This window comes from Scomber japonicus, chromosome 22, assembly GCF_027409825.1.
Source record: "Scomber japonicus isolate fScoJap1 chromosome 22, fScoJap1.pri, whole genome shotgun sequence".
NCBI lineage: Eukaryota > Metazoa > Chordata > Actinopteri > Scombriformes > Scombridae > Scomber > Scomber japonicus.
This window is the reverse complement of record NC_070599.1, coordinates 10,891,884-10,915,587: the sequence shown is the minus strand read 5'-3', so window position 1 is coordinate 10,915,587 and position 23,704 is coordinate 10,891,884. Positions and strand designations below refer to the sequence as shown.

Here is a 23,704-nt window from a genome sequence, read left to right as displayed (position 1 = left end):
GCTTACGTGTTTGCGTTTGATGTCGCGCGTCTGTGGGGAGCCGGGTAAACTTTATTGCACAAATTAAAAGGTGCGGAAGTTGAATTCGGATGGGTTAACCCTCAACTGCATCCTTGGTTTTGTGGTTGTGTATCCCTTTGTGCTTGCCAGGTTCTTCCTTCTCCTCTCCCGGGCCGGTGTGGCTAATGATCCGTCAGGCCATTCAGTCCCTTGTTCAAGGCCCACTCGCCACTGAATGCGTTCCCTCCCCGTCCACACTGTTTGGTGACCTCAATGAGGAGCCTGTTGTCCTCCCGGCTCGGTTAAAATGCTCTCCTCTTTTCACTGCCGTGAGAGTTTACGGAGGAGAAGGCACAGAGACTCGGCGGAGAGAAAGAGGGCCCGCTCTTCACCGGCATTAGTATGCACCGATTAGAAACAAACACACACTGATGATCCATGCACGCGCGCCCATACACAGCGAGGCGGCGGCGGTCATGTGCGTGCTCACGTCGAGAGATGCACTCTTAGACAGAGAGACACAAGTGAGCTGGGTCACACACAGTCAAACACACACACTATATGGCTTCTCATTGTTCTTGTCTGGGCTGGGATCCCACTTGATTCCATAAGTCTCAAAACCCTGACAGTCCTACTGTGTGTGTGTGTGTGTGTGTGTGTGTGTGTGTGTGTGTGCCTGTGTGTGTATGTCGCCCCTTCTGCTCTATTGAACAAGTCTGTGGTGTCTGTCTTAGAGAAAAGAAGGCAAAATGTCATTGTTCTCACAGACGTTTCAACTTTGCCCCTCTCACTTTCTCTGTGCCTTTCTCTCTCTTTGGTCTGTGTGTGTGTCTCTCTCTCTCTGTGTGTGTGTGTGTATGTGTGTGTGTGTGTGTTTGTGTGTGTGTGTGTGTGTGTAACTCATCCTACTGTACCTGCATTCCCCGTCAGAGGCAGTCATTTGATAGGGTAGCTATCTGGATTACCAGGTGCTCCTTCAAGCCAATAAGAAATACTTGCCTTGTTTCAATTATGAGATAATCATTACAGTGTCACGCAGTGTATAGCCAGCGTCGGGGGGGACACAGCCGTAGTTTGTCAAAGGGAATATAATACTGTGCATTTCTGTCTGTGCACAGGTATCACTGATTATAAATCCAACAACAAGGCATGGAAGAAGCTGTAAGTTTATTAGAAAGCAGGTTGAATATTGCTGGAAAGACTTTTAAGAATCATAAGATGTTGACTCGGTGGCTCACATGTTACTTACTCAGATTAAGTATCGTCTGAACATTTTCAATGCCAATACAAATACAATACCCAAGTTCTGGTATTAATACTAGATATTAGAACCATTACTTTATTCAACAAAATAGGCCAAACCTCTCAAATTCACATATTTCATTTTGTCTCAACACAATACAGTCATACTATCACTCATCCTCATAAAATACAGTTAAAAAAAACAGAGCAGAACTGTGATATAAATAAAGAAAGGGTTAATCACAGAATTAATAAATGAAGACTGGCCGAGCAATTTTCTGATCAATTTTCAATATCCACTACTCCAAAAGTGTTGAGGTTGAATGCCCAGCCCTACCACGTGCAGGTAAAGAAGTTAGATCAGGTGCTTGTTTTGTGTTCCTACATTTTTAATTTGCTCTACTGTCAGAACTCATCTTCCCCCCCATGTGACAACGCCACCCCCAAGATGGCGCCTCGTTTCGGCTCTGCAGCGTTTGTCTTCCTTTCATTCGCCCTCGTCAATATCACTCTCCTTTAGGGCCAGGTCAGGTGCCAGCCCTTTTTTGCAGAATGCCATGCATGAGTCCGGGGTGGGAGAGGGGGAGGACATTGGGAGGGGGGGGTAAGGGGGCAGAGATGCTAGAATTTGCTGTGTGTGTTGGTCTGTGTGTGTGTGTGTGTGTGTGAGAGAGAGAGAGAGAGAGAGAGAAGGGGGTCGGCGGCGGGGGGCATCGCCAGTTGGCAGGCTGGCACACAATGGCTGGCACGATAAGATCCTCCCTCTTCTGCGGGCAGATTTCCTCGCCCATATCTTTTGTTTGGCTTGTTTGGGTTGCGGCTCATCCTGATAAAGGCCACTTTGTTTAGACAACAAAGCGCGAGGGAGGGAGAGAGGAGAGAGATAGAGAGACAAAGAGATAAAAAAGAGAGAGACGTAGAGAGAGGGCATTTAAAATAGGTGGCAAAAGGGGGGGGGGCGGTGGGGGGGTGGGACACAGATGGAAACATTAAAAGAAAAAGAAGGAGTAAAGTGAAAGAAATGAAGATATGGGCCAAAAAAAAAAAAATCAACAAATTTGAAAAAAGATACAGTGTGCACTTTTCACCGGATAAGACGATATCGCCACGGATACACAGAATAGTAGATATACACACAGAGGCGGGTATGAAAAGATACAATAGAGGACGGATACTGTTGCAGGCGCAGGGACAGCGATAGACAGATAGCGAAGACAAGAGAAAAAAAAAAGAAAGAGATTTGGAGAAGAGAGCAGGTTCTGCTGGCTGTTGGAAGCCAGCCCAAGTAGTGTGAGGTCATCGACAAAGCTGTGAATGATAGAAACCAGGAGCAGGGAGGACACGGACACACACATTACATACCAACGCATGTACAGTCATTTATGCATACTGTCAAGACTTGCATGACCCCGTGCTGCACACACAAACACGCACACACACACACACACACACACACAGACATGCACACACATATTTGGGCTGTGCATTTTCAAGGAAGGACCAACTGGAGTCTCCTGCAGCGGAACAGGAAAGAAAAGCAGGAGGACACTGAGCTTGGCCACATCAAATATTTACTCAGGAGCAGCTGTATTGTCGAAACATTACGCATCGGAGCTGCTCCGTAATTAGGTTGATATTTTCTGCCCCTCTCCCTCTCTCTGTTTCCCTACTTCTCCGGGAGTCCACCCCTCTCCACCTCTCCTCCACGCTCCCCTCCCCTCGCCTCCCCAGGCTGCTGAAATGCGTCTTGGCTCGGGACCCATGCCTCTGGCAGCCAGAGTGCTATACATGTGCACAGAACCCCGCTCGGCATAAAATGGCTGCCAGACAGGCTTCTCCTCCTGAAATGTCGACAGCGGTATGCATCTGCAGGGTGTGCGTGTCGCGCGTGCGCACTGTTTTTTTGTGGAGGATATCTGTACGTGTCTGCAAGTGTTTGCGGGCTAGTAAACGTGCACCGCCGCTGTCAAAAAAAAAAAAAAAAGAAAGAAAGAAAGTTTCCCAAACTATGTGGCTAATTTAATCCACACTCTGTGTGTATGTGCATGTGTGTTCCGCAATTTAGTGGGAACAGAATGAGTATCATGCCAAAAAATGAGAGGGTGGGTTAGGGAGAGTGTGTGTGAGTGTTTTAGTGATTATAAATCCAGGCGAGTAACAGACTTGGGCGTGGAGAAACCTCACAAGCACTGAGAAACTTTCTTGCCGAGCCAGAATTCTGTTGCCATTACCCCTAATTGCCCTAATCGTTACAGTGGTATGATAAGTATCCCACCGGACAAGAAGGTGTAAGAACTCGTGGACACATCCAAAATACCCACAAGCCCCCTCTTCTGCTTCAATTCCCTGCTTTTTTTTTTTTTTGCTGAGTAACAGTAGATAATCTGATTCATACGTGGTACTGTTTTTTCACTTCCTTCATGAACTGGTTTGTTTATTTAAACAAGTGGCAGGGACGGAGGGTGCCAAGAAATGTTGTTTTTGGAAAAGGGCCGTGTGTGTACGTGCGTGTTTATATGTGTGTGTGTGTGTGTGTGTGTGTGTGTGTGTGTGTGTGTGTGTGTGTCTGTGTGGTGTCTGGCCCCGTGATCAGGCCCTGCCAAGCTCCCAGGGCAAAGCCCAGCCTTCTCGACCGCAACTGTTTATTTACAGGTTACACTACTGTTTATTTGAAGACTATCGGATTGGCCGGGCTTCTGCACAGGACACCTTTTAGTGCATTCAGAAAGTATTCAGACCCATTTACTGTTTTTCACAGTTTATGTTGCAGCTTTATGTTAAAATCATTTAAATGAACTTTTTCCCCTCATCAATCTATCCTCAATTCCCCCATAATGACAAAGCAAAAACAGAGTTTAAGATTTAGTTGCTAATTTATTAAAAAGGTGAAATCTGAAAACACAGTATTTAAACCCTTTACTCTGTACTTAGCTGAAGCGCTTTTGGCAGCGATTACAGCCTTCTTACAGTCTTCCTGGGTGTGACGTGACAAGCTTTGCACACCTGGATTTGGGGATTTTCTGCAATTCCTCTCAAGCTGTCAGGTTGGATCGGTCTCTTCAGAGATGTTCGTTTGGGTTCAAGTCAGGGCTCTGACTGGGCCACTCAAGGACATTCACAGATTCCCTAAGCCACTTCTATATTGTCTTAACTGTGTGCTTAGGGTCAATGTCCTGTTGGACTAGGTTTTCATTAAGGTTATCTCTGTACTTTACCCTGACAAGCCCCCCTGAGTCCCTGCCGCTTACAAACACCCCCACAGCATGACACAGCCACCACCATGCTTCACTTTTAGGATGTTATTGAGCAGGTGATCCTGTCTCTGAGCTCTGCAAACACTTCTTTTAACCTTTTTGCTCTGACATGCATCAACTATTTATAATCCAAGATAATCTTTTGAAACCAGTTAAAAAAATAAAAATAAGATTTATTTAGATACCTGTTGATTGACAAAACAGACAGTATTCTATATAAAATGTTAATTAGATAAAAGCAGCACACCTCCAGCCTGACAAATATGCACTGTAATAAATAATATAATTACTGTGGAAGAAGAAGAAGAAGAAAAGGAAGAAATAGAAGGAGCCTGATGCTGCCCTTCTTGGGTCAAAGGTAAAATGTAATGCAATAGGGGAGGTGTTTCCAGCTCTGGCGCAGGCCTGGCAGATGCGCCATATGCTTGCATCCCACCTTGAGTCATCCAGGTGGTCTCTCCTGGTGCTACAGCGAGGCCTCATGCTGGAAGATGCTGCCTGGGATCTCTAATTGCCACGACCATCTGCTCTTTTTGTCATGGTTGCCTGTGCAGCCCTTGAAGACGAATTGAAAAAAACAAAACAAAACAAAACACAAAACTCTGATCCCATCTAAATGAATCGGCGCACCTCTCCCACCTCCACCTCCTCGCCCCTTTTCTTCCCCCTCACACTCCCCTTTTTTATTTTTTTTTTTTTAAAACATTTTCAACGCTTACCTCCTCACCACTCTCTGGTGCTCTTTTCACTCCCCCTGCCCGTTCTTCCCCTCTCAGCAGTTCTCAGGGAGCGAGCGTAGAGTTGGCAGTTGTAACTAGACTGATGGATGATTCTGAAAGTGGCAGGGGCGGGGGGAGGGGGGAGGAGGGAGGGAGGGGAGAAGACGGGGAGACAAGGCCACTGAGCTCCCCGCAATCACTTTATGGACATGTGCTGTGCCAAATCCACACAAACCTCCACTCGCCCACAAAAGCTGCTTAACACACTCTGTGTATATGTATGTGTGTGTGTGTGTGTGTGTGTGTGTGTGTGTGTGTGTGTGTGTGTGTGTGTGCGTAAAGGGCACTGACTCACTGCCATTGAATGCAAGGCAAAGGAAACTTACATTTTGCTGAGTGTGACGACTTTAACATGATGTTAATCTGCAACAAGTTAATGAAAGGTTTAAATTAAAGGTTTGCTGCTTTTCTCTGTTTTATATCCATAGTTTTATAAGGTGCATATATTTTGGGGTTTTGGACCGTTTCAAAGATGAAAGAAACATTTTTGGAGTTGTGTGTAACTGTAATTGGCATTTCTTCACTACTTTTTTGCCATTTCACTCAGTCAGAAGTAATCAGCCATGAAAATAATTGTTAGTTGCAGCCCTAACTGCTTTAAATATCTTCAAACTGTTGTGCGTGTGAATAGGAGAGATTGAACAGAGATCCTCTAAAAACCTGTAGGCCTACACCATGAGAAAGCATATGTCAAGCTTATGTTTGTACGTGTTTAGGAAGCAGAACAGAGATATATCGTACGACCATAACTTGCACGTTGCTCGTACGTTTTTAGGGCCAAGCATACTAAAAGAGGGGATTTTTTTTTTTTTTTTTTTTGCTTAACGTATGGTCCTCTTCCCTCCCTACTTTGTCATTGTTGAGCTTCGGCCAAGAACATTCTGTTTTTGCAGTGCTGTTTAATAGTCAAATTTAGGAGAGGGGGAACAAGAGAGAGAGGGAGAGAGACACGGAGAGAGAACAAGAAAGGGATAAATCTTTCAACTTTTTTTCTTCTCTCTCTCTCTCTCTCTCTCTCTCTCTCTCTCTCTCTCTCTCTCTCTCTCTCTCTCTCTCTCTAAAACCCCCCAACCCAACCCAACCCACCCCACCCTCCCCCTCCCTCCTTCCTTCTCTTTCCCTCTCTGCGTTGCCTCTGTAACACAGCTCATGAGAGCTGCGGCAGGAAAAGGGGTGTTGTTGCAAGGCGAGGGTATCTGAGTTCACTGTCTCTCACTTCTTGTCTCGGCTCTCTCTTGTTAAAGGCGTAGATGATAATCTCCCTGCTGTTTCTCATTGGGCTCTTTCCGTCTCGGGGCATGTGTGGGCCCGGGCTAGTTTTGAGTCATTATGGGGGTCCACTCAGACACCGCCGCTCACCGCTTGGCACGGCAGCAGTTCAGTGTCCCTGCATGTATGGTTGCAAGGCCTCGCTAGGTGCTGGTTTTTCTTTCCAGCACACAACAAATCACATTTTCCAAGACTTAAAAACCGACAGTGATTTATATCGTTAATTTCGATGTTTCACAACTTCCTGTGTCGCACAATGTTAAAGAAAAGTTGTCAGTGATCGGCCAGAGCTGAGGAATGATAGATTTCCCTCCCAGCGAGGGTTGGAGGTAAAAGACGTCAGCCTGCCGGTGGAAAGAATTCCACTCATGTTTCCTTGTATTTCCCCGCCCCTCCTCTCCTCTCTTCACGTTTTGTTCTGTGCTCGTACCTTGCACAGCAGGACCGAACACATTCTGTACCCCCCCAGCCCCTCAACACTCCCTCAGCCCCTTTGAAAAATTACACAGAGGTCTGCCGGTAAAAAACTTTTAGGCTATCCTGTGTCAGACGCAGCCTTTTTTTTCTTCAGTTTGCTCTCCCATTAATGATAATGCTGTTCAAACAAAACTGTCTTGTTTAATGTACAGTGGGTATGCTCTCCTTGACTGGTAGATAAGTAAAACATTTAGGCACCCAGGAAGGAAATACCTGGGTCCTGAAATGCACTTTGTCTTGTTGAGTGTCCTGAGAGAAGTTAAAGTTAACCGAGGTAGCTGTGAGGCAAACAATGACTTAGACTCAATAAGTGCCTGTAAAAGCACAAAGTTTTAGGAACTTAGCTACTGAGGATTACAGAAGCGATCAATGCTGACAAGAAAACAGCATTTCAGTAAGATGGCATGTTATTGTACTCTTGCTGTACTAACGGCCCCCCCACCCCTCTCTCTCTGTGTGTTCGCAGACTCGCAGCAGTCAGGAAGTCCCAGTAACAATGAGCCAGGCAAGAACCCTCTTCCAGGTATGTACAGTACCAGTCATCCTCCCTCCTCCCTCCTGTCATCGCTCTATTGTTCCTCTGCTGCTCGCACACTGTACAGCGGCTTATGTACACCATAATTTACCTAGTTTAAATAGTGTTGATCTAGATCTCCAGTGAACTCAGTGACATTCAGGCTATACTATAATGCCTTCACTGCAACCAAAAAAAAAGAAAAAGGAGCTTTTTGTGCCATGTGATCCACTGACAACAAAAAAAAACGGGGAACAAAAACACAAGATGTTGAGCTTAATAGGATTTTTTAAAGTGAATACTCCACTAATTCAGCCGCATAAAAAATCCATACAAAACCATCAATACAAACTAGACAAGTTTATTATTCCACTTCTGTGTGACATCTGTTGGCTGAGGCCGTAGTTTTTAACTTTGCATGGACTGTGCAGGAATAAAATTTGATTAGTTCATAAAATCTGAATCGTCATCATCCCGGTGGTAACATCAAACACAATGTAAGGAAGGGGGGGGGGGGGGGGAGGAGATGCTTAAGACCTGGAGTGAAAACGTTACAGCAGATTGCACCTTTGGCTGATAGCTGACTGAGTCAAGGTGTGCCAGCAAAGCAGCGCTGTGGAGAGTCTCATTCTCTGACAGCGCTGTTGTTCCCCTGGACTGACCCGCGCTGTGTCGTCACAATGTTGGAATGAAAATAGTTTGAGAAGTATAATTAGTTTTCTACCTCAAGAGCAGGTTCTGTCGATACGAGTGCCAAGGAAAACATGCTAGTGAGCCAATGACTCAGGCCTGGGAGGCCCTCTGCAGTGGCACAGTTCCCCGCAAAAGCCGTAGGCTCACTGGAGGCATTAGGCTTTGTAGGTGCCAACGGAGCCGCCCGCATATCTTTCTGGCACGGCCCGAGTGCCCTTGGCATGGCATCAAAGTCAAGCCAGAGTCATTTGGGTGTCAGTAACTTGTCTGGCTGTTTTATTTGACTGACGGCTTCTGATTAGCGCTGCCTAATCCCGGGCAGGTCATACTGTACAGAACGCACCGGATGCGCCAACGCTGCAAAAAAAAAATGACATTATAACAAATCATCTGTTGTTACGTTCAGTCTAAAAATATTTCTTTAGAAGAGGAGGAAAAAAAAAAGCTGGCGGCGTCAAAATTGTCTGTTTGCAGAGCAGCTTCATGATTCCAAGGAAGTCTTTAAAAGCGTTTATTTACATTGGATAAGAACAAATCTTTCAGTTCCAAAATGATGTTGAAGAGCATTACTACGGCGGATGGCTTTTTAAGGTGGATATTTCTGGCCTTGATACTGATACTGTCAACATTGCCAGTTTAGAAGCAGTTCGGCATGGGTTTATTAGTTGGAGTTGATCTTCCTCATCACACACCTGTCCTGTCACTCTTCACTCTCCAGCATAGAAAGCTTTCAGTTTAAACACTAACAACCCTAACCTACTAACCCCTAACCCTAACCACTGGGAAATAGACACTATAACTGCAGTTTTTGGTTGTTGTTGGTTGTTTGTTTGTTTTACATGATACATGATGCTTATCCTTCAACCACAAAAAAAAAGAAAAGAAGGGCGAATGATTCTGGATGCATTTGTCTTTATATCCCTGTGTAATGATCTGTCTCTGTATGTGTGACCTTATCCCTCAGCATCCTATTTTTCCTTACTCAGCTCATGTTCTCTTCTAAATATAACATGTTATTTTTAAAAAAAGAAAAGAAATAAGATACATTAAGCTTGAATGGTTGACAGTAGCTGGTGGACATATCAAATCCGTTCATTGTAATTGTATTTAGTGAATAGCACTTTATAATTTAAAATGCATTAAGTTAAAAATCACAGTTACAGTAATGATGTAGCCTATTTTACTAATGAGTGTCTATCTGTTCTTGTGTCTACAGTCTACTTGGAAGACAGCTTCATCAAATCAGGAGTCTTCAGTGTTTCAGAACTGGTGCGAGTGTCCAGAAGTAAGTACATAGCCGTTTCATCCTCGTAAACATCCCACACACCTGCACAGATGTTCTCAGTTGCTCTTTCACCATCATCATTGGCTAGACCTCTTCTCAGGCTGCAGGGGGAGGGGGGGGGGGTTATGCTGGGAATCACACAAGGACACCGAAGGCCATGCATGTAAAAGAATGATGAAGCTGTGAGTTTCCCGTCCATAACGGGTGTAATTAAATTACTAGGAGAGTCAGAGAGATGTCAATCAATCGCAGTCTCTACATGCCCACAGAGTCCTGAGAAGAGGTCTAACAGGTAGAACAATTGAAAACAGTCAGCAGTTTTTGCAGAAGCTTCAAACTTGTCCTCAGGTGTTTGAACAAAAGATGCTGTGATTCATAAGAATATATGTGCATACACGCAACTGTCACTAACAAATCAGTATCTTGTAGCTTTCCTACAAATCCCGACCTCTGTGCATTTACTGAAATCCAGCGTATGACTGTGCTGTGGTAAATCCAGTTTGGCCAGTCTGCTTTGCAATAAGAGAAACACATGACTGCACTGATGTCTGTATGAGCTTGTGAGTATTTGTATGGACATGTCTGCCCTCCACAAAGCCGTTGACGGTTGCTCTTCCAGCAGCTCCTCTGCCTCTGAGAGCGGTAAGCACCCAGAGGCACTGTTTACCTGTACCGCATCTGAGCTGGAGCTGGATCTCAGGGGGGGAACGTAGACTCCAGTCAACCTCGTCAACCTGTGTTTAAAAGAAACATACCTCTTTTGTGGATTCCAGTCCCGCTGTTACAGTTAGGAACGCAGTTAAAGTCAAGTCCACAACTAGCTGATTCTGAGTCTAAACCAGCTCCAGATGGGGTTTGATTTGAACCCACTTCCATCACATAAGGAAATAAACAACATAAAACATGTGTCTCACATGTGTGTTTAGAGCTGCAATGATTAGCCAATTAATCAATAAGTAGTTCATTTCCTTTCATTAAAACTATTATGCTAGTATAATTGATTTATCATTTTTATTTATGCTTTTAAAGAAAAAAGCTAAACTTGAATATGTTCTAGTTTTAAATATCTAATCAAATATTTGACTTCAATTGATAATGAAAATAATTATAAGTTGCAGCCCTTAAAATGCTCTGAACTGTCAAAAAAGTCTCAACTTCTTTTGGCATTACATCCTAATGAGGATCATTTAATGCAAATGAGTTAGGAACATGAAACAGTATTTAGTAGTGTGTTTACCTGCTGTATCAGAGTGCTCATGGTGTAGAAGCATGGGCCAGGCTGTCTTAACCGTCGCACACATCACACTTTGAAAGGCAGAACGTATTCAGTTCACTGCTCAGAGACTAAACATCCTTTGAAAGATTGTGTTTTTGTTTAGTGTTTAATTTGCCCCCTGACCAGATGGCCGCCGCGCTGGTGTGTTTGCTCTCATGTGACCGAGCCTGGTTTCACTAAAGCCCGCTGAACTCGAGCTGGAATTTTAAAAAGGTCGACGGACGCGCAGGAATTGTCACTCACTCAGCCGGTCACTCCCTGGGAAGATATCTAAGCAGCCGCTCGTCCGTCATCGCGCTTCTCTCCCGACTCTCCAGGCTGTCGAGACATTCTTTGAAGTCCATCAAAGGGAGCTGCGGAGTTCAAGGCTGACTTGCAATCCAGCATTTCGACGAGGGCTCTCATTAATGCAACAGGAGCCGGGACTGCAAGTGTACAGATATTTTGTCAACAGAAAATGTGGGCAGGCATGAGCGAATGAAACTGTGGATATAAATTTGTGAAGACAGTACATTGTCTGTAATCCACGCATAGAGTAAAAGGGAGTCAAATCTGCTGCTAAGCTGCAGCGTGTGGAAAGCGATTATATATTTTGCAGCATCATTGTTTGATTCACTGGGTTTTTTTTTTCAACTTAGAAGTCAAAGCCCATATTATTAAATGGCAGAGATGATTGGCAGGGCGGCCAAGTGGCATCATAAATAAAGTGCCGAGCCAAGAAGAGAGAAAGAGAGAAACCAGCAGAGAGGGAGATGGTTGGGGGTATCCTCAGCCATGAATGAAATAAAAAAAACAATGGACTTGTATTCAGCGTCCTCGGGCCGGATGCATTCCTCCACAGACAGCTTGGTATGGGTAGCAGCGGGTAGGGGCCTTTGCCAGGGCTACAGTGGGCTGCCAGGGCGGAGGCTGGCGGAGGGATCGTGCCAGTGGTGAACCTCAGACCACAACAGACGGCGCCACACACTCCATCCTCTCATCGACTCCAAACCAACCAACCGCTCGAGCTGCAGGCTGCCTTGCGGGCCACACACTGGAGAGAGAGAGAGAGAGAGAGAGAGAGAGTGACAGAGGGAGTGTGAGAGAGAGAGAAAGAGCGAGGATGGGTGGCGAACTCCTTTTGTTCTGTAAACACCGGCCCGTCCTCCCTTGAAACAATATCCCGCACCTTGACCGCAGTGTGGAAAACAACACCTTTTCCACTATAAATCACTTTGTGAGGAAACTGCTGAGTCCTACACTGAACCATACAGAGTTGAAGAAAATGTAGATGCACCTGGATTAAGTTAAAAGTCTACCGTGCTTTGCTTTCGATACGGAGCTTGTACAAGTTTTAAGACATAATAAATTATTCTATCTTGCACCATACGGCACCAACTTAAAGCAAGAAATGAAAATAATGTATGCTACTACTGAGGAAAATAATAATAATATCACTTCAGCATACAACCATAAAAGTAAAAGAAGTACAAGTTGTTTGAAAATGTTCCTGCTTTCAACCACAACTATGTAGGAAGCTGTCACTTGTTAATTAGAGCGTTAGGCAGAATGATGATGGTCAGACTCAGACTGTTAACCTGAGTGTAGGGAGCACTTCATTTGATGCACAGGCCCTCTAACCACAATGAGTCAATAACAGTCAGTAAAGCTATTGCACAATTAATGACGTGTCTCTAGCTGGAAGCAAAGAAGCATCTGACAATCATACACAACAGTGCTGACATTGAGCTCTGTCTTAAGTGTGATCTCAGCATATAACCATCTCTCTTTGTTGTCTCTCTGTGTCCTCTGCAGTGCCCATCACCCACGGTGCAGCGGTAAACTTCTCCATGGCAGACATGCCCAGCCAACCCTACTATCACGACCTGAACTCCAGCGTGGGGCTGCATCGCTCCCTGTCCTCCCCTCCCGGCAGGTCAGCGTAAGTTGTCAGCAGAAAAACAGGCTAAAGATAGAGAGAGGAAAAGTCGCTTCATTCTAAAATCAGAGCAGTCCCATTGTTTTCATTTGTAATATTATAATTAATACAAAAATGAGGATTAGCCAGAGGCAGTGCATGACCTGTGTCCAATACCTTCTTTTTATATGCATATATATTTTTTATGTATTGTTAATTTCCAAACTAAATCCTCACACAGTCCAAGATTATCAGTGCTGAACATCCAGCTCGACCACTCCATACTCTATCTAACCATCTTGAAAGTCATGATACTAAAATGCACTTCTCCATTTTCCTAAAGCAAAAGGCCCAAAACCGTCAGCATGGACGAGAACATGGACACCAGCCCGACTGGACCCGACTTCTACTCGTCACCCAGCTCACCAGCCAGCAGCAGGGCAAACTGGCACGATAGAGACGGAGGTGATTTTCCTGTTTCTGTTTGACCTCCTTTATTTACCTATGGGAGGTTTGTCATGCATGGGTTCACTTTTCCAGTGACATCCTGCATCACGGTCATACAGTTGCATAAACTAAGTGTTGGGCATGGCCACAGACTTGAATAGAAGCATGTTGACGGAACTCAGTGAAGGAGAGAAGAGCGTTTATTCTTTCATGCTTTGTACATCCTCATAGCATGACAACAGGTTTGATTAAAATGAATACCTCGCCTTGTTTTTCAAACAGCAGCTGAACTCTCTTTAACTCTCAAGCTTGTCATAAACTACAAAGTGCTTCAATGCCGCCACCCGTTCTGTACCGCCACCCATTGCGGATGAAGTGCATCTGTTTTTCTCTGGCCATGAACCTGTTCCACTCTCTTAAAATACATACCATGACAGAGATAGCCCAAGGCGTCCGCAGTTATATAAATGTTTAAATCCATTTGAACCGCTGTCTGAATGTAAATCTGCATTCTCTCACACCTGTCGCCTACTCAGAGAAAAGATTGGATTCCGTAATGCAGTGTGCACTATGAGAACAGTCTGTTCTAACTGAAATTCACTACTTGAAAAATGAGGGCAGTATGGTTATTCATGTTACCTATAGCTTCATAACAGGTTTTTCTTCCATGCTAGGAAAATCACAGAAGCAAATGCAAGTTTTTACATAGTAGAAAATCTCAATTTGTACACATGGAGAGAGCAGAAATACCTTCTGAATCGCTGTTCTGGTAGGATTCCTGTTTACAAACCTCATGTTGAACTATTAGACCTGCAGGGCAAACATGTCACATAATCACTCATCAGGAAATTGGAACATACATCTTGGCTGAATTTAAAAGAAATACCCTATCAGTAGAGTTTTAATGATCATGTGCCAGCCGTATTGTTCAGGACTGCTCAAGAAATAACGCTTGCCTAATAATCCCACACTTGTGGCTCATTGAAAAAGTAAAGATGTGTGTATCAGGGAGACGAGCATGCTCTTGTGTACGCTTGTTTCTGTTCAAGAGAGAAAGCGAGATCCTCACGGGACAGCTTGCATGTCTCATTACGTTGTCTCCTGGTGCAGAGCAGAGCCCGTCGCCCCTTTTAATTAAGGCCTCACTGTCCCGTGTTTCCGGATCATTCTCACTCTCCGCTGACTTCTCTCCACACTCTGGCGCCCGCACCGCCTCTGGATTTAACTAACAGAGGTCTTAGGAAACGATACGTCTCACAGACAAAATGATTGGAAAATAAAAGGTCCCACCTATTTTCTTCAGCAAGGCCTTCTGTGGTCCTAACTTCTGTTTTAACTCCGCACACCTCCTCTTCCTGTTTTTCGTTCCAGTCCCCTTATGTATTGTTTTTCAATTCTAACATAATAAGTATGAAGGCTGGAGAGAGGAAAACATCAGATGATACACAAGAGACACAGCACTGGTGGGATTTAACCACAGCCCAATGTGGGTACATGAAATTTCAGACTGTCTCTCTGCACACGGCCTTAGAGTATTGCTCTGCGTAAACTTAGACACTCTGGGCGAGGAGAAAGGGAAAGCAGTGGGTAGGAAACTCTCCAAAGACAGCCATTATTCTGTCAGGAGAGAATAAATGAGAAGTGGGGTGATATTAAACCCATATGAGGCCTCCCAAGTGCCAAGCGGTCATTTCTCGCACATGGATGTCGTTCGACAAAACCTCACCATGTAGCAGGAGGAATTGTTTCTCTCTCATTTTACTCTGGGAAAGTACTGTACACTTGAATTAGACTTTTTCATGGAATATTTTTATATAAGTACACATTTACTCTTTTAATACAAAAAATATGAGACAGTGAAAGACAACTGATCTGGTCTAAGTGCAAGGAGTCTTTTATTTAAACTATTTAATGTGTTTAATTACTTGTAATTAATTGTCCAGATTCATTTCCCGAGGCAGTACATTCAGTTCTGTGAAGGATTTAATTAGCAGAAGAGAGGAAAAGTTAAACGCCTCCACCTCCAGAAAATAGTTCCTATATATTCTTACATGGAAACATTAAGCAGCAATATCAATCTTCTCCAAGGTATTTCTGCCTTTGACACAAAAATGAAAGCACTTAAGCCTGTATCCTCTTGCAACCTCAGACTGGGAAATCCCCCTGAATTCCAGCCACCTTTGTCGCTCTCTTTTCTGGAGATGAGTGATTCTTCCCGTCGCTCGGGTGGATCCTCCCCCCCCCCCCGTTGTAGGAAAAGAGACTAATATTATAGCAACGCCCCAAACAACAGGGTTTATGTAGCTTATTTTGGGGGGGGGGTCAGAGATGGATGATTTGAAAGTTATACACCTCAAGAATCTGTGACAGACCAGAAAAGCACTTGATGAATGTTCATAGAAGAAGCAGACATAGGCCATTGCCTCTCGCATCTATTTGTTATCACGTTCCCTTCAGACAGTGTCTCACCACGGAAAATTGAAAACCACACCGCCGTGACAGCAGAACCTTGCTCATGAAAGTGTACAGCAGCAATAATGAGCGACTCGTACAAGTTTTTTTTTTGCACATACTTTACCTTATAGAAATACACAGATCTTCTAAACAAATTTCATGTCTTCTGCTGAGCCTTTGGGATTATTCATGGGGAATTACAGTAGCTTGTCAGACACCGTGTAAGGCTGAGGAGAGCAGATGTTACAGTGTAATATTCTATTTAAGATTACGTGAGGGTCTTGAAATTCTTAAATCCTATTTGAGGGACCGGCTGCTTTACAAGTGCGCGTCAGTTCACTGGATATAATTGTCTGCTCAGAGACGACAAAAGCCCAATATTCACAGGACTCATATTTCTTGGGGATGTCCAGTGATTAGTCATGATTCCAGAGATTTTGACCCATGCAAATTTTGCGTGTCTCTAATTTGCAAAGTAAAATCTGCTTTTGCTGAAAAACTGTGTCCCCTGAGAATACTAATCCCATCCAGATCCAATTCTAGTTAATTTGAACCGTACTTCATTTTGACACTTAATTCCTCAAAGCTATAGGGAAATGTTGTAATCAATTTTCAGCAACAAACCTAAATCTCATTCTAAGAAAAGTTATTCTTGCCATATATATTCTTGTTCAGAAATGAAGTCGTTTTACTGTAAGAATCTGTCTTTTTCTTCACTTTCTGCCATTTAGTTTCTGTGCAAATCAGCCTGAATAAATGACAAGCATTCGTGTGTTTGTGTGTTTGTTTTTCCTACCAGCAGACATGTCCTCTCCTACCATGAAGAAGCCAGAGAAGCCGCTGTTCAGCCCCACCTCCCCACAGGACTCCTCACCACGACTCAGCACTTTCCCTCAGCCTCATCACCCAGGCCTAACAGGTGTAGGACACAGTGGTGAGTTCCACCAGCTCTCCCACTGCATCGGGAGCTCTAATCAACCGCTTCCTCATGAACACAGTTGAAAAATCTATGCCGATAGTCAATTTGCCCTCGACGATCAATGATGATCGCTTTATCTGAACTCCCTCTCCCACACTCAGTCTTTATCTCCTCTTCTTTGTGTCCTGCAGTTATATCGACGAGGAGCCCCCCTCCACACTCGCCCTTGCAGTTCTCAGCCTCGGCTATCTTGCCCCCGGCGCCGTCACCCTACTTCTCGCACACCACCATCCGCTACCCGCCCCACCTCAACCCTGCTGATCCCCTCAAGAGCTACGTGCCGTCATACGACCCGTCCAGCCCGCAGAGCAGCCAGGTCAGTCTTCTTTTATATTCTTTTTTTTTTTTAAAGGAGACAAGCCAGTTTGCTGGCCAGAAGTCAGAGGCTGGTTTGGCACGGCTTTCATGGCCTCGAGTAGTTCTTTGTTATCTCGTTCGGCTCTACTCCCATCTGACCTAAAGAGATTAAAGATAAGATAAATTATAGCATGCATTTGTCATTATTTCATTACTGCCTCATTGGTGCATTTGCAAGTAGAGAAATATCATCCTGTTTTGTTTTGTTTTGTCTTTTACACAAAAACGTGCTCCTGGTCATTCCCTTTGTTTATGGGAGGTTAAGGTTAGAATGAAATGTTGATATCTTTATGAAACGGCACTTTCTCAGTGCTGTCCAGAAAGTCTTAAAAATCATATTACAAACCCCAAATTAGACCCAAACTGAAGCCTTTAAGCTGACCACTATTTGATAATATTTTGTCCTTGGAAACCCTAAATGGACACATCATTCTTGTTTTAGTACTGGGCTGCCTGCCCTTATGTGGGAACATTATTATTTTATATTATATGACCATATTGGTCAGAGTCAAACCTGTCAGCCTAGAGAGTTAAATGTATTTTACAGTGATTTAAATCATAGTAAAATTAAACCACTTTTCATTTTGCAGGCAACCCTAGACTGAACTTTTATGGACCACTTCTTGTGACAAAGAAGTGTATATTGTCTGTTTTGATATAATGTTTATGGCAAAGGTTATAGTATACTCCCAGCCTTATATCTGTAGTTGTGCTGAAAAAAAAAACAGTCCGTGAAACTCCATAAAAAAGTCACCCAAACTATTGCAGTTGCAGTCACACGTGACATACAAAACTGTATTAAGACATTGTAGTAAATCAAATAGCTTAGGGCTTTTATACATTCAGGGTACACACTGTGGCCAGTGTGTTGGAGAGCGAGAGAGAGCGAGAGAGAGAGAGAGCAGGCGTCTCTATAGATGAGAGAGCTGTGTGATATTTATGTGAGTTTTATATCCCCGCTGTTCTCACTGTAAACAAAAGCCTCGTAGACGGCTCCATCTCCGGAGCAGGGAGCGGGTTGGTGGGGGTGGGGGGATGAGGGGGTTGTGGAGGGGAGGGGAGGGTAAGGGGGGGGGCAGTGTTACTCTAGAGAAAAACCGCGGGGAATGATAAAGGTTGTAAATATTTGCCGTTGCCGGGGCCCGGCTCTTGTGCAGAATTAACTGGCCCTCTGCTGGGGTGCTGGAGAAATGAGAGAAAGGGAGGGGGGGAGGGTGGGGTCCGGTAGGGAAGAGAGAGCGCTAGAAGACCAGTTGGGGGAGGAAGGGAGGGAGGGAGGCTCAGCAAATAACACAGTGCTTATAATCCCATGGACGAGTGCCAGAATGTTTTTATGCTTGCTTTAACGCAGATTATATTACACTCTAATTAAACATTCTATTCACATCGGAAGGGAACCCTGTGGACACAATTCTTTTCCAAAAAGGCCTGTTTGAGTTTTGAACTTAGGGCGGCCCTGAAATGAACGCCCCAGACAGTCTCCAGCCGTCTGAAAGAGTAGCTCCCACTAGCTTCCTTTATTTCCTTCTCTATATATATAGTCTCTCTGCCTTGCTCTCTATACTCGCACATTCACACCATTGTAACAGGTCACTACGCAGCTCTCTCTGTCTTTTCACGCCTGGGTCCTCCTAAATTCCATTTATGAGCGCCATTAAAATCATTGTGTAAAATCATGTAGGAAATCCATCCTCGGTGACTGAGGATCTATTGTGGCTCGTGCCCCCCAGAGTATTAGTAATAACTGTGACAACACAGCAACTGAAAGTACTAAAATCTTTTCTTCAGGCAGAGCTTTAAATGTAGGACTGAGCCGTCCAGTCACCTTTTGTTGCTGATTTTAAGTCTCCGAGGGCAAGCAGAGCCGTTAAGAGGAGTTAAGTCCTCCGGAAACAGAGGCACGTAAGGGTGTGATATGACATTCATCTTGTTTGACACAAACCCCTTTGGAAAAGCACAGTTTGTTACATGCTCGTATTGGTTTATTGAGATCTGCCCAACTGCACATTTACAAGCGAGCAAGAGCTTGTAAACATAAGTCGCTGGACACAGTTTGTCGGTTCTCTCATAAGGTGAAGAGGTTTTGGTGGTAGCCAAAACAAATGCAGTTTGCTGTATGTACACATGTAGCAAAGCACGATTATCTGGGCTTTTTGCCTCAATTCAGATGTCTTGTTTTGTTATTTGTTTTCTCAAGCAGAAAGCAAACAAACCAAATCAGAAGTTGATCAAATCCAGAAATGGAGTAAACCACTCCACCCATGTTTGGCATGAATATCTGAACAAAATAAATGATCCTTTGAAATGAAATACTCATGTTGAATTGTATTTTCTGGTTGTCTGTGTCCCATCTGCAGCCCAACAGCAGTGGTCAAGTGGTAGGAAAGGTCCCGGGCCACTTCACCCCAGTCCTGGCTCCCTCCCCACACCACGGCGCTGTGCGACCCGTCTCGCTCTCCATGCCCGACACTAAGCCCATCACCACATCTACAGAAGGTGAGTCCAGATGCCTGCCGCCCAGTAATGACACACACTACTGATCACAGTTCTGAGCTTGCAACACTAGAAATTACAAGACTAATGTATCCAAGCTGAAATCTCAGTCATGTCAGTGTTGCCATGCCCTCTCCGATTGCAAGATTCAAGTCTGTTGCAAGTCGGCTGGTCAAAAGTGTGCTTGGTTGCACCTGTAACCAAACACAACAGTGAAGTAATAGTGTACTGACACACCCTTAAGTACACTATTACATCACTGCAGCGAGGTGAGAAGATAAATTCAACAAAGCCAATATTTTTTTATCTGGCGGTAAGTTATTATTGTTGGTTCAAACACTAAAACATCAATAAAAAGATTTCAGACTAATACAAACATTGTGTGGACAGTAGATTTGTATTTGTGTAAATTTATGATATCTATTGAAGAAATGTCCAAATGTGTAACTGAAGAATTAGAGTGGGTCCAAAATATAACCCTGTGGGACTCCGCCTGCATTTCCTGTTGTGTTAATAACATTATTGACTGACTTCAAATTCATAGTGCACTTAGTTGAAGTCACTGTGAATAAAAGCAACAGCTACCTGTAAATTCTTGAAATACTAATTGTAATGCGAGCATGTATTTGTGTTTTTTTTTTTTTTCAATGGTGTATTAAACAGGCTACTCAGCCCCTGGCACCCCAACGGCTAATCGCTTTGTAGGCCTGAGCCCCAGAGATCCCGCCTTCCTCCACCAGCAACAGGTGAGATCTCCCCCCTCCTGCTCACCTGCTCCTCTTTATCCTTTCATTTTTTTTCTGTCCCACATCTCCCCGCACATCAGATGTGAAATCCCTGCCCTGGCGCTCTGAGTTTGATTTGTAGAAAGCATTAAATTGTCTTGTCAAGATCAGAGCTCTTGTAGACCGAGGTCAGGCATAGCAGTCACTGTTGGCATAAAAAAAATTAGCAACATATCGAGTTTTTTTTCAGACCTCAAAGGGATTAAGGCTTAACACAGCTAAAGATAGCAGGTCCTACTTACAGTCAAATCTTTTTGCTTTAAATTACACCATGCTGTTTTCTACTTACTGATGTGTTAATCTTAGCAAAACAATTTAGTGTTACTAACACTTTTGATTCACTTATGAGGAAAAAAGCTGGTATTTTTATTCTAAGAGACCCTAAGACCCTTGAATGACCTGCAATAAACTATCTTCAGCATGTCTGAATTTGAGTGTATTTGATCTATTTTATATATAACTGCTGTCAATTACACCTAAATAGAGAACAATTTAAGATGAACTTTATATCAGCAATGACTGCCTTTTCTATTAAATTATTGATTATTGAAAGATGAGTTAGTTTGAGTTTAAATCTGTCAGTATAGAACAGAAAAGCGCATCTCTTTCCTTAAGGTCATTTTAAAGAAAGAAATGAAGGTGTCAGGAAATTCACTGTCATTGTGTGGCCACTACTCTGAGGATGGATGGGACATGTGGGTGTCTCTTAGAGTGTAATGTGCTCAACTCTGTTTTCTTCAGACATTACTGTGTGAGCTCAGACACACACACACACACACACACACACACACACACACACACACCCAACCCATACATACACACACATACCAAGTGTAATCAGTACACTCTCTCATTTACAGTACACAAGTTGAATATTTAGCGTTGGCGTCACGCGGTTGCCCCAGCAGTGGTCCTATGACAGATGTGGTGACCTGATGTGTGTGTCTGTGTGTGTCCGTGTGAGCGTGTGTGTTTGTGTACGTCTGTGAGGTTAGGAGTGTTGCGGTGTTGTCGGACGGGAGAGAGTGTTCTCCCCCACCCCATCTTATTGAAAGTGCTGGTCTGAGGCCAAGGCTTTTCCAACCACAACTAATTGAATGCATCTGCACGCGGCTACATAATGATCGCTAGGTTTCTCCTCAGCTCGCTATTTTTTTTTTCAATGTTCAGTAAAAATGACAAAGCTGCCCTCTGTTTCCTCGCTCCTCTCTCTCTCTCTTTGCATTTCTTCCTTTCTTTTCTTCCTCTCTGCCTTTTTCTTTCTCCTCATTTTTCCTAAAATCGGTAGGCAAGAAGAAGAAGAAAAGAAAAAAAAAGATGTTGAGTTTGTCAGCAGTCGCTTTTATTTCACTTGGGAGGAGAAGGAGGAGGAGAGGGAGGATTCACTTGGCTGATGTTGCGGAGTTTGTCCTCCACATTTTCTAGTAGCCCTGCTACTTCTTTCAGTGGGGCACAAAGTGACTACACAAGACAGCAGCAGTCAGAGCGTAGCTGCTTGATCTGCTGAATTTTGTCCAGAAGCCTTGCCCCAAGAGGCTATAAGCCCGTTTTGTTCCAGATTTTGAAGTGTAAATCAGCCAGATCTTTATAGTTGTGTCCTCTTAAGAAACACAGAGTGGGGATGTAATGAAAAGATAACAATTTACTCTTATTTTTATTTGATAATTAGTAATTATCCAAAATTAAATTATCCTCAAGCACGTTTTTGTAATGTTGCAATGACAGCGGCAAACATAATTTATTTTGAGAGGCTCATTTTCAGAGTGACATCATCAGCACGGTGGCTTAAAATGTTAAAGAAGAGCATTAGATTTGTAAGCAGTGACAACTTTCTGGAAGGTTTTAACATGCTACATCCAGATGACTAAATGTACTTGTCGGCTTAAGGAACTCTAAACAGTCTTCACATTGATTCATCATGCTCCTGCTTGTCACAGTTGTTTTTGTTTTCTGTGGTGTGATTTAACGGCCTGAGTTCTGGCCTCGCCGAGCTGGCCGACACCGAGCCACTCCCTCAGGACTAAACACTTTCACTGAATGCTCTGTCATTGTCCTCATCTGATGATGGGATGTTTATTGTGTGGGATCCACGAGGGCTCAGTAACACTTTTAGTTGGTTTTTGTCACAAGGCAAAAAAGGGTAGGAAAGAGAAACACATCACACATCACACACACACACACGCCTACAGAGATGCGTGAGATTCACCACAGTTGAAGTTCAGTGTTTTTAAAGTGTGGTCAGCATTGGGACAGGATCTTGGAGGTGCACTGTTCTTTGTCTGTCTGCCTGTATGATGGATAGAGGCTATAACTCGCAGTGCATCTGCCTCGCTGCTGTCAGAGTTAACTTTGATATTCTTTTTTTTATATAAAGGAAAAACAGAAGTCAGGAAGCACTTTTATGAATAATTTTAGGAATTCTTTAGAAGAAAGGAGTCTTTGTTTTAATAGTATGGCATGAACATACTGTAGATCTCCTGGATCCATTTACAAACTGCACCACAGTGTTAATTCCAAACCACGACTGATAATTAGATAATTTCATTACAATAAAATAACTTGATTGTCATCCGATAACTTGGTAATAAAGGTTAAAACAACTTACATTTCAGAGGAGTGCCTATTTTAAAATGTAGCACCACTAAAATAGAAGTCACACACACACTAGCACACACACACACACACACACACACACACACAGACACAGTAGGTTTCAAAAATGAAAAAAAACAAAACAACACCACCACACGCTCCCACACCTGCTCTACGATTCCCAGGCAATGAATGTGTGAAAACCCTCCATTCATCTCTCGCCTTGGTTAACCCCTCGAGGGAATGCCACCATCTAGCATTCCGCAGGGAAAGATCCGTGATCAGATGTCATTTGGTATTATCTAAGGAAGGATCCTAATCCACAATCTGCCTGCATCTGTTTGCTAACGTTCCCCGGCTCCGTCCCCCTTTCCCCGCTGCCCGTGCCACTCTGATGTGCCGGTGCCAGTGGACAGATGGCGAGCCCCTTGAGGAGCAGTGGCACCGAGCGTCTGGCCCAACCCGCACATTCTCTCCAAGCTTTTGTCATGCTGGAGGGTGCGGGAGCGGCGAGGGGGTTCAGTCTCTCAACATGCGATAAATACAGAAAGAAAACACTAGAATGAACAAGATTCACTGTCTGTTCTGTTTTATTTAACAGCTTTTCAAAGCAATTGATCAAATAAAACTAATCATTTTAAATTGTATTATGTCAAAGGCTTTTAAGAAGATCCAGTAATTCAGTTTCTGGTCATTTTTCACATTTGTTCCGAAAAGGGAAAAAAAGAAAAAGGAAGGAATATAACAAAAACACATGGCTGAATTTAAGTATGGCTTAAGTAGGAAACCATCATCGTCTCCTGATGTGTTCGTCCAGGTGCTCGGAGGAAAAAGAACACATTTCTTGACCGCTGCAAATGGCTTTGAATATTCAGTGTATGCGTATATCTGATTAAATCCCTCTTAAGAGC

The 23,704-nt window shown here is 43.8% G+C and overlaps 1 protein-coding gene across 10 annotated transcripts in view; it reads left to right on the top strand.

Moving 5' to 3' along the window:
* Positions 1–23,704, top strand: part of LOC128383344 (nuclear factor 1 B-type-like) — a 64,581-nt gene that overhangs the window by 33,950 nt on the left and 6,927 nt on the right. For 3 of the 10 annotated variants that reach the window (XM_053342973.1, XM_053342977.1, XM_053342971.1), the window contains exons 3-10: positions 7,488–7,544; positions 9,445–9,513; positions 12,584–12,704; positions 13,030–13,151; positions 16,390–16,521; positions 16,698–16,882; positions 19,281–19,419; positions 20,080–20,162. In XM_053342973.1, coding sequence (XP_053198948.1) covers positions 7,488–7,544; positions 9,445–9,513; positions 12,584–12,704; positions 13,030–13,151; positions 16,390–16,521; positions 16,698–16,882; positions 19,281–19,419; positions 20,080–20,162 — 908 coding nt within the window. Of the gene's footprint in view, positions 1–7,487; positions 7,545–9,444; positions 9,514–12,583; positions 12,711–13,029; positions 13,152–16,386; positions 16,522–16,697; positions 16,883–19,280; positions 19,420–20,079; positions 20,163–23,704 lie in introns of all 10 variants that reach the window. The other 7 variants (XM_053342972.1, XM_053342976.1, XM_053342968.1 and 4 more) reach the window with 5 other exon arrangements.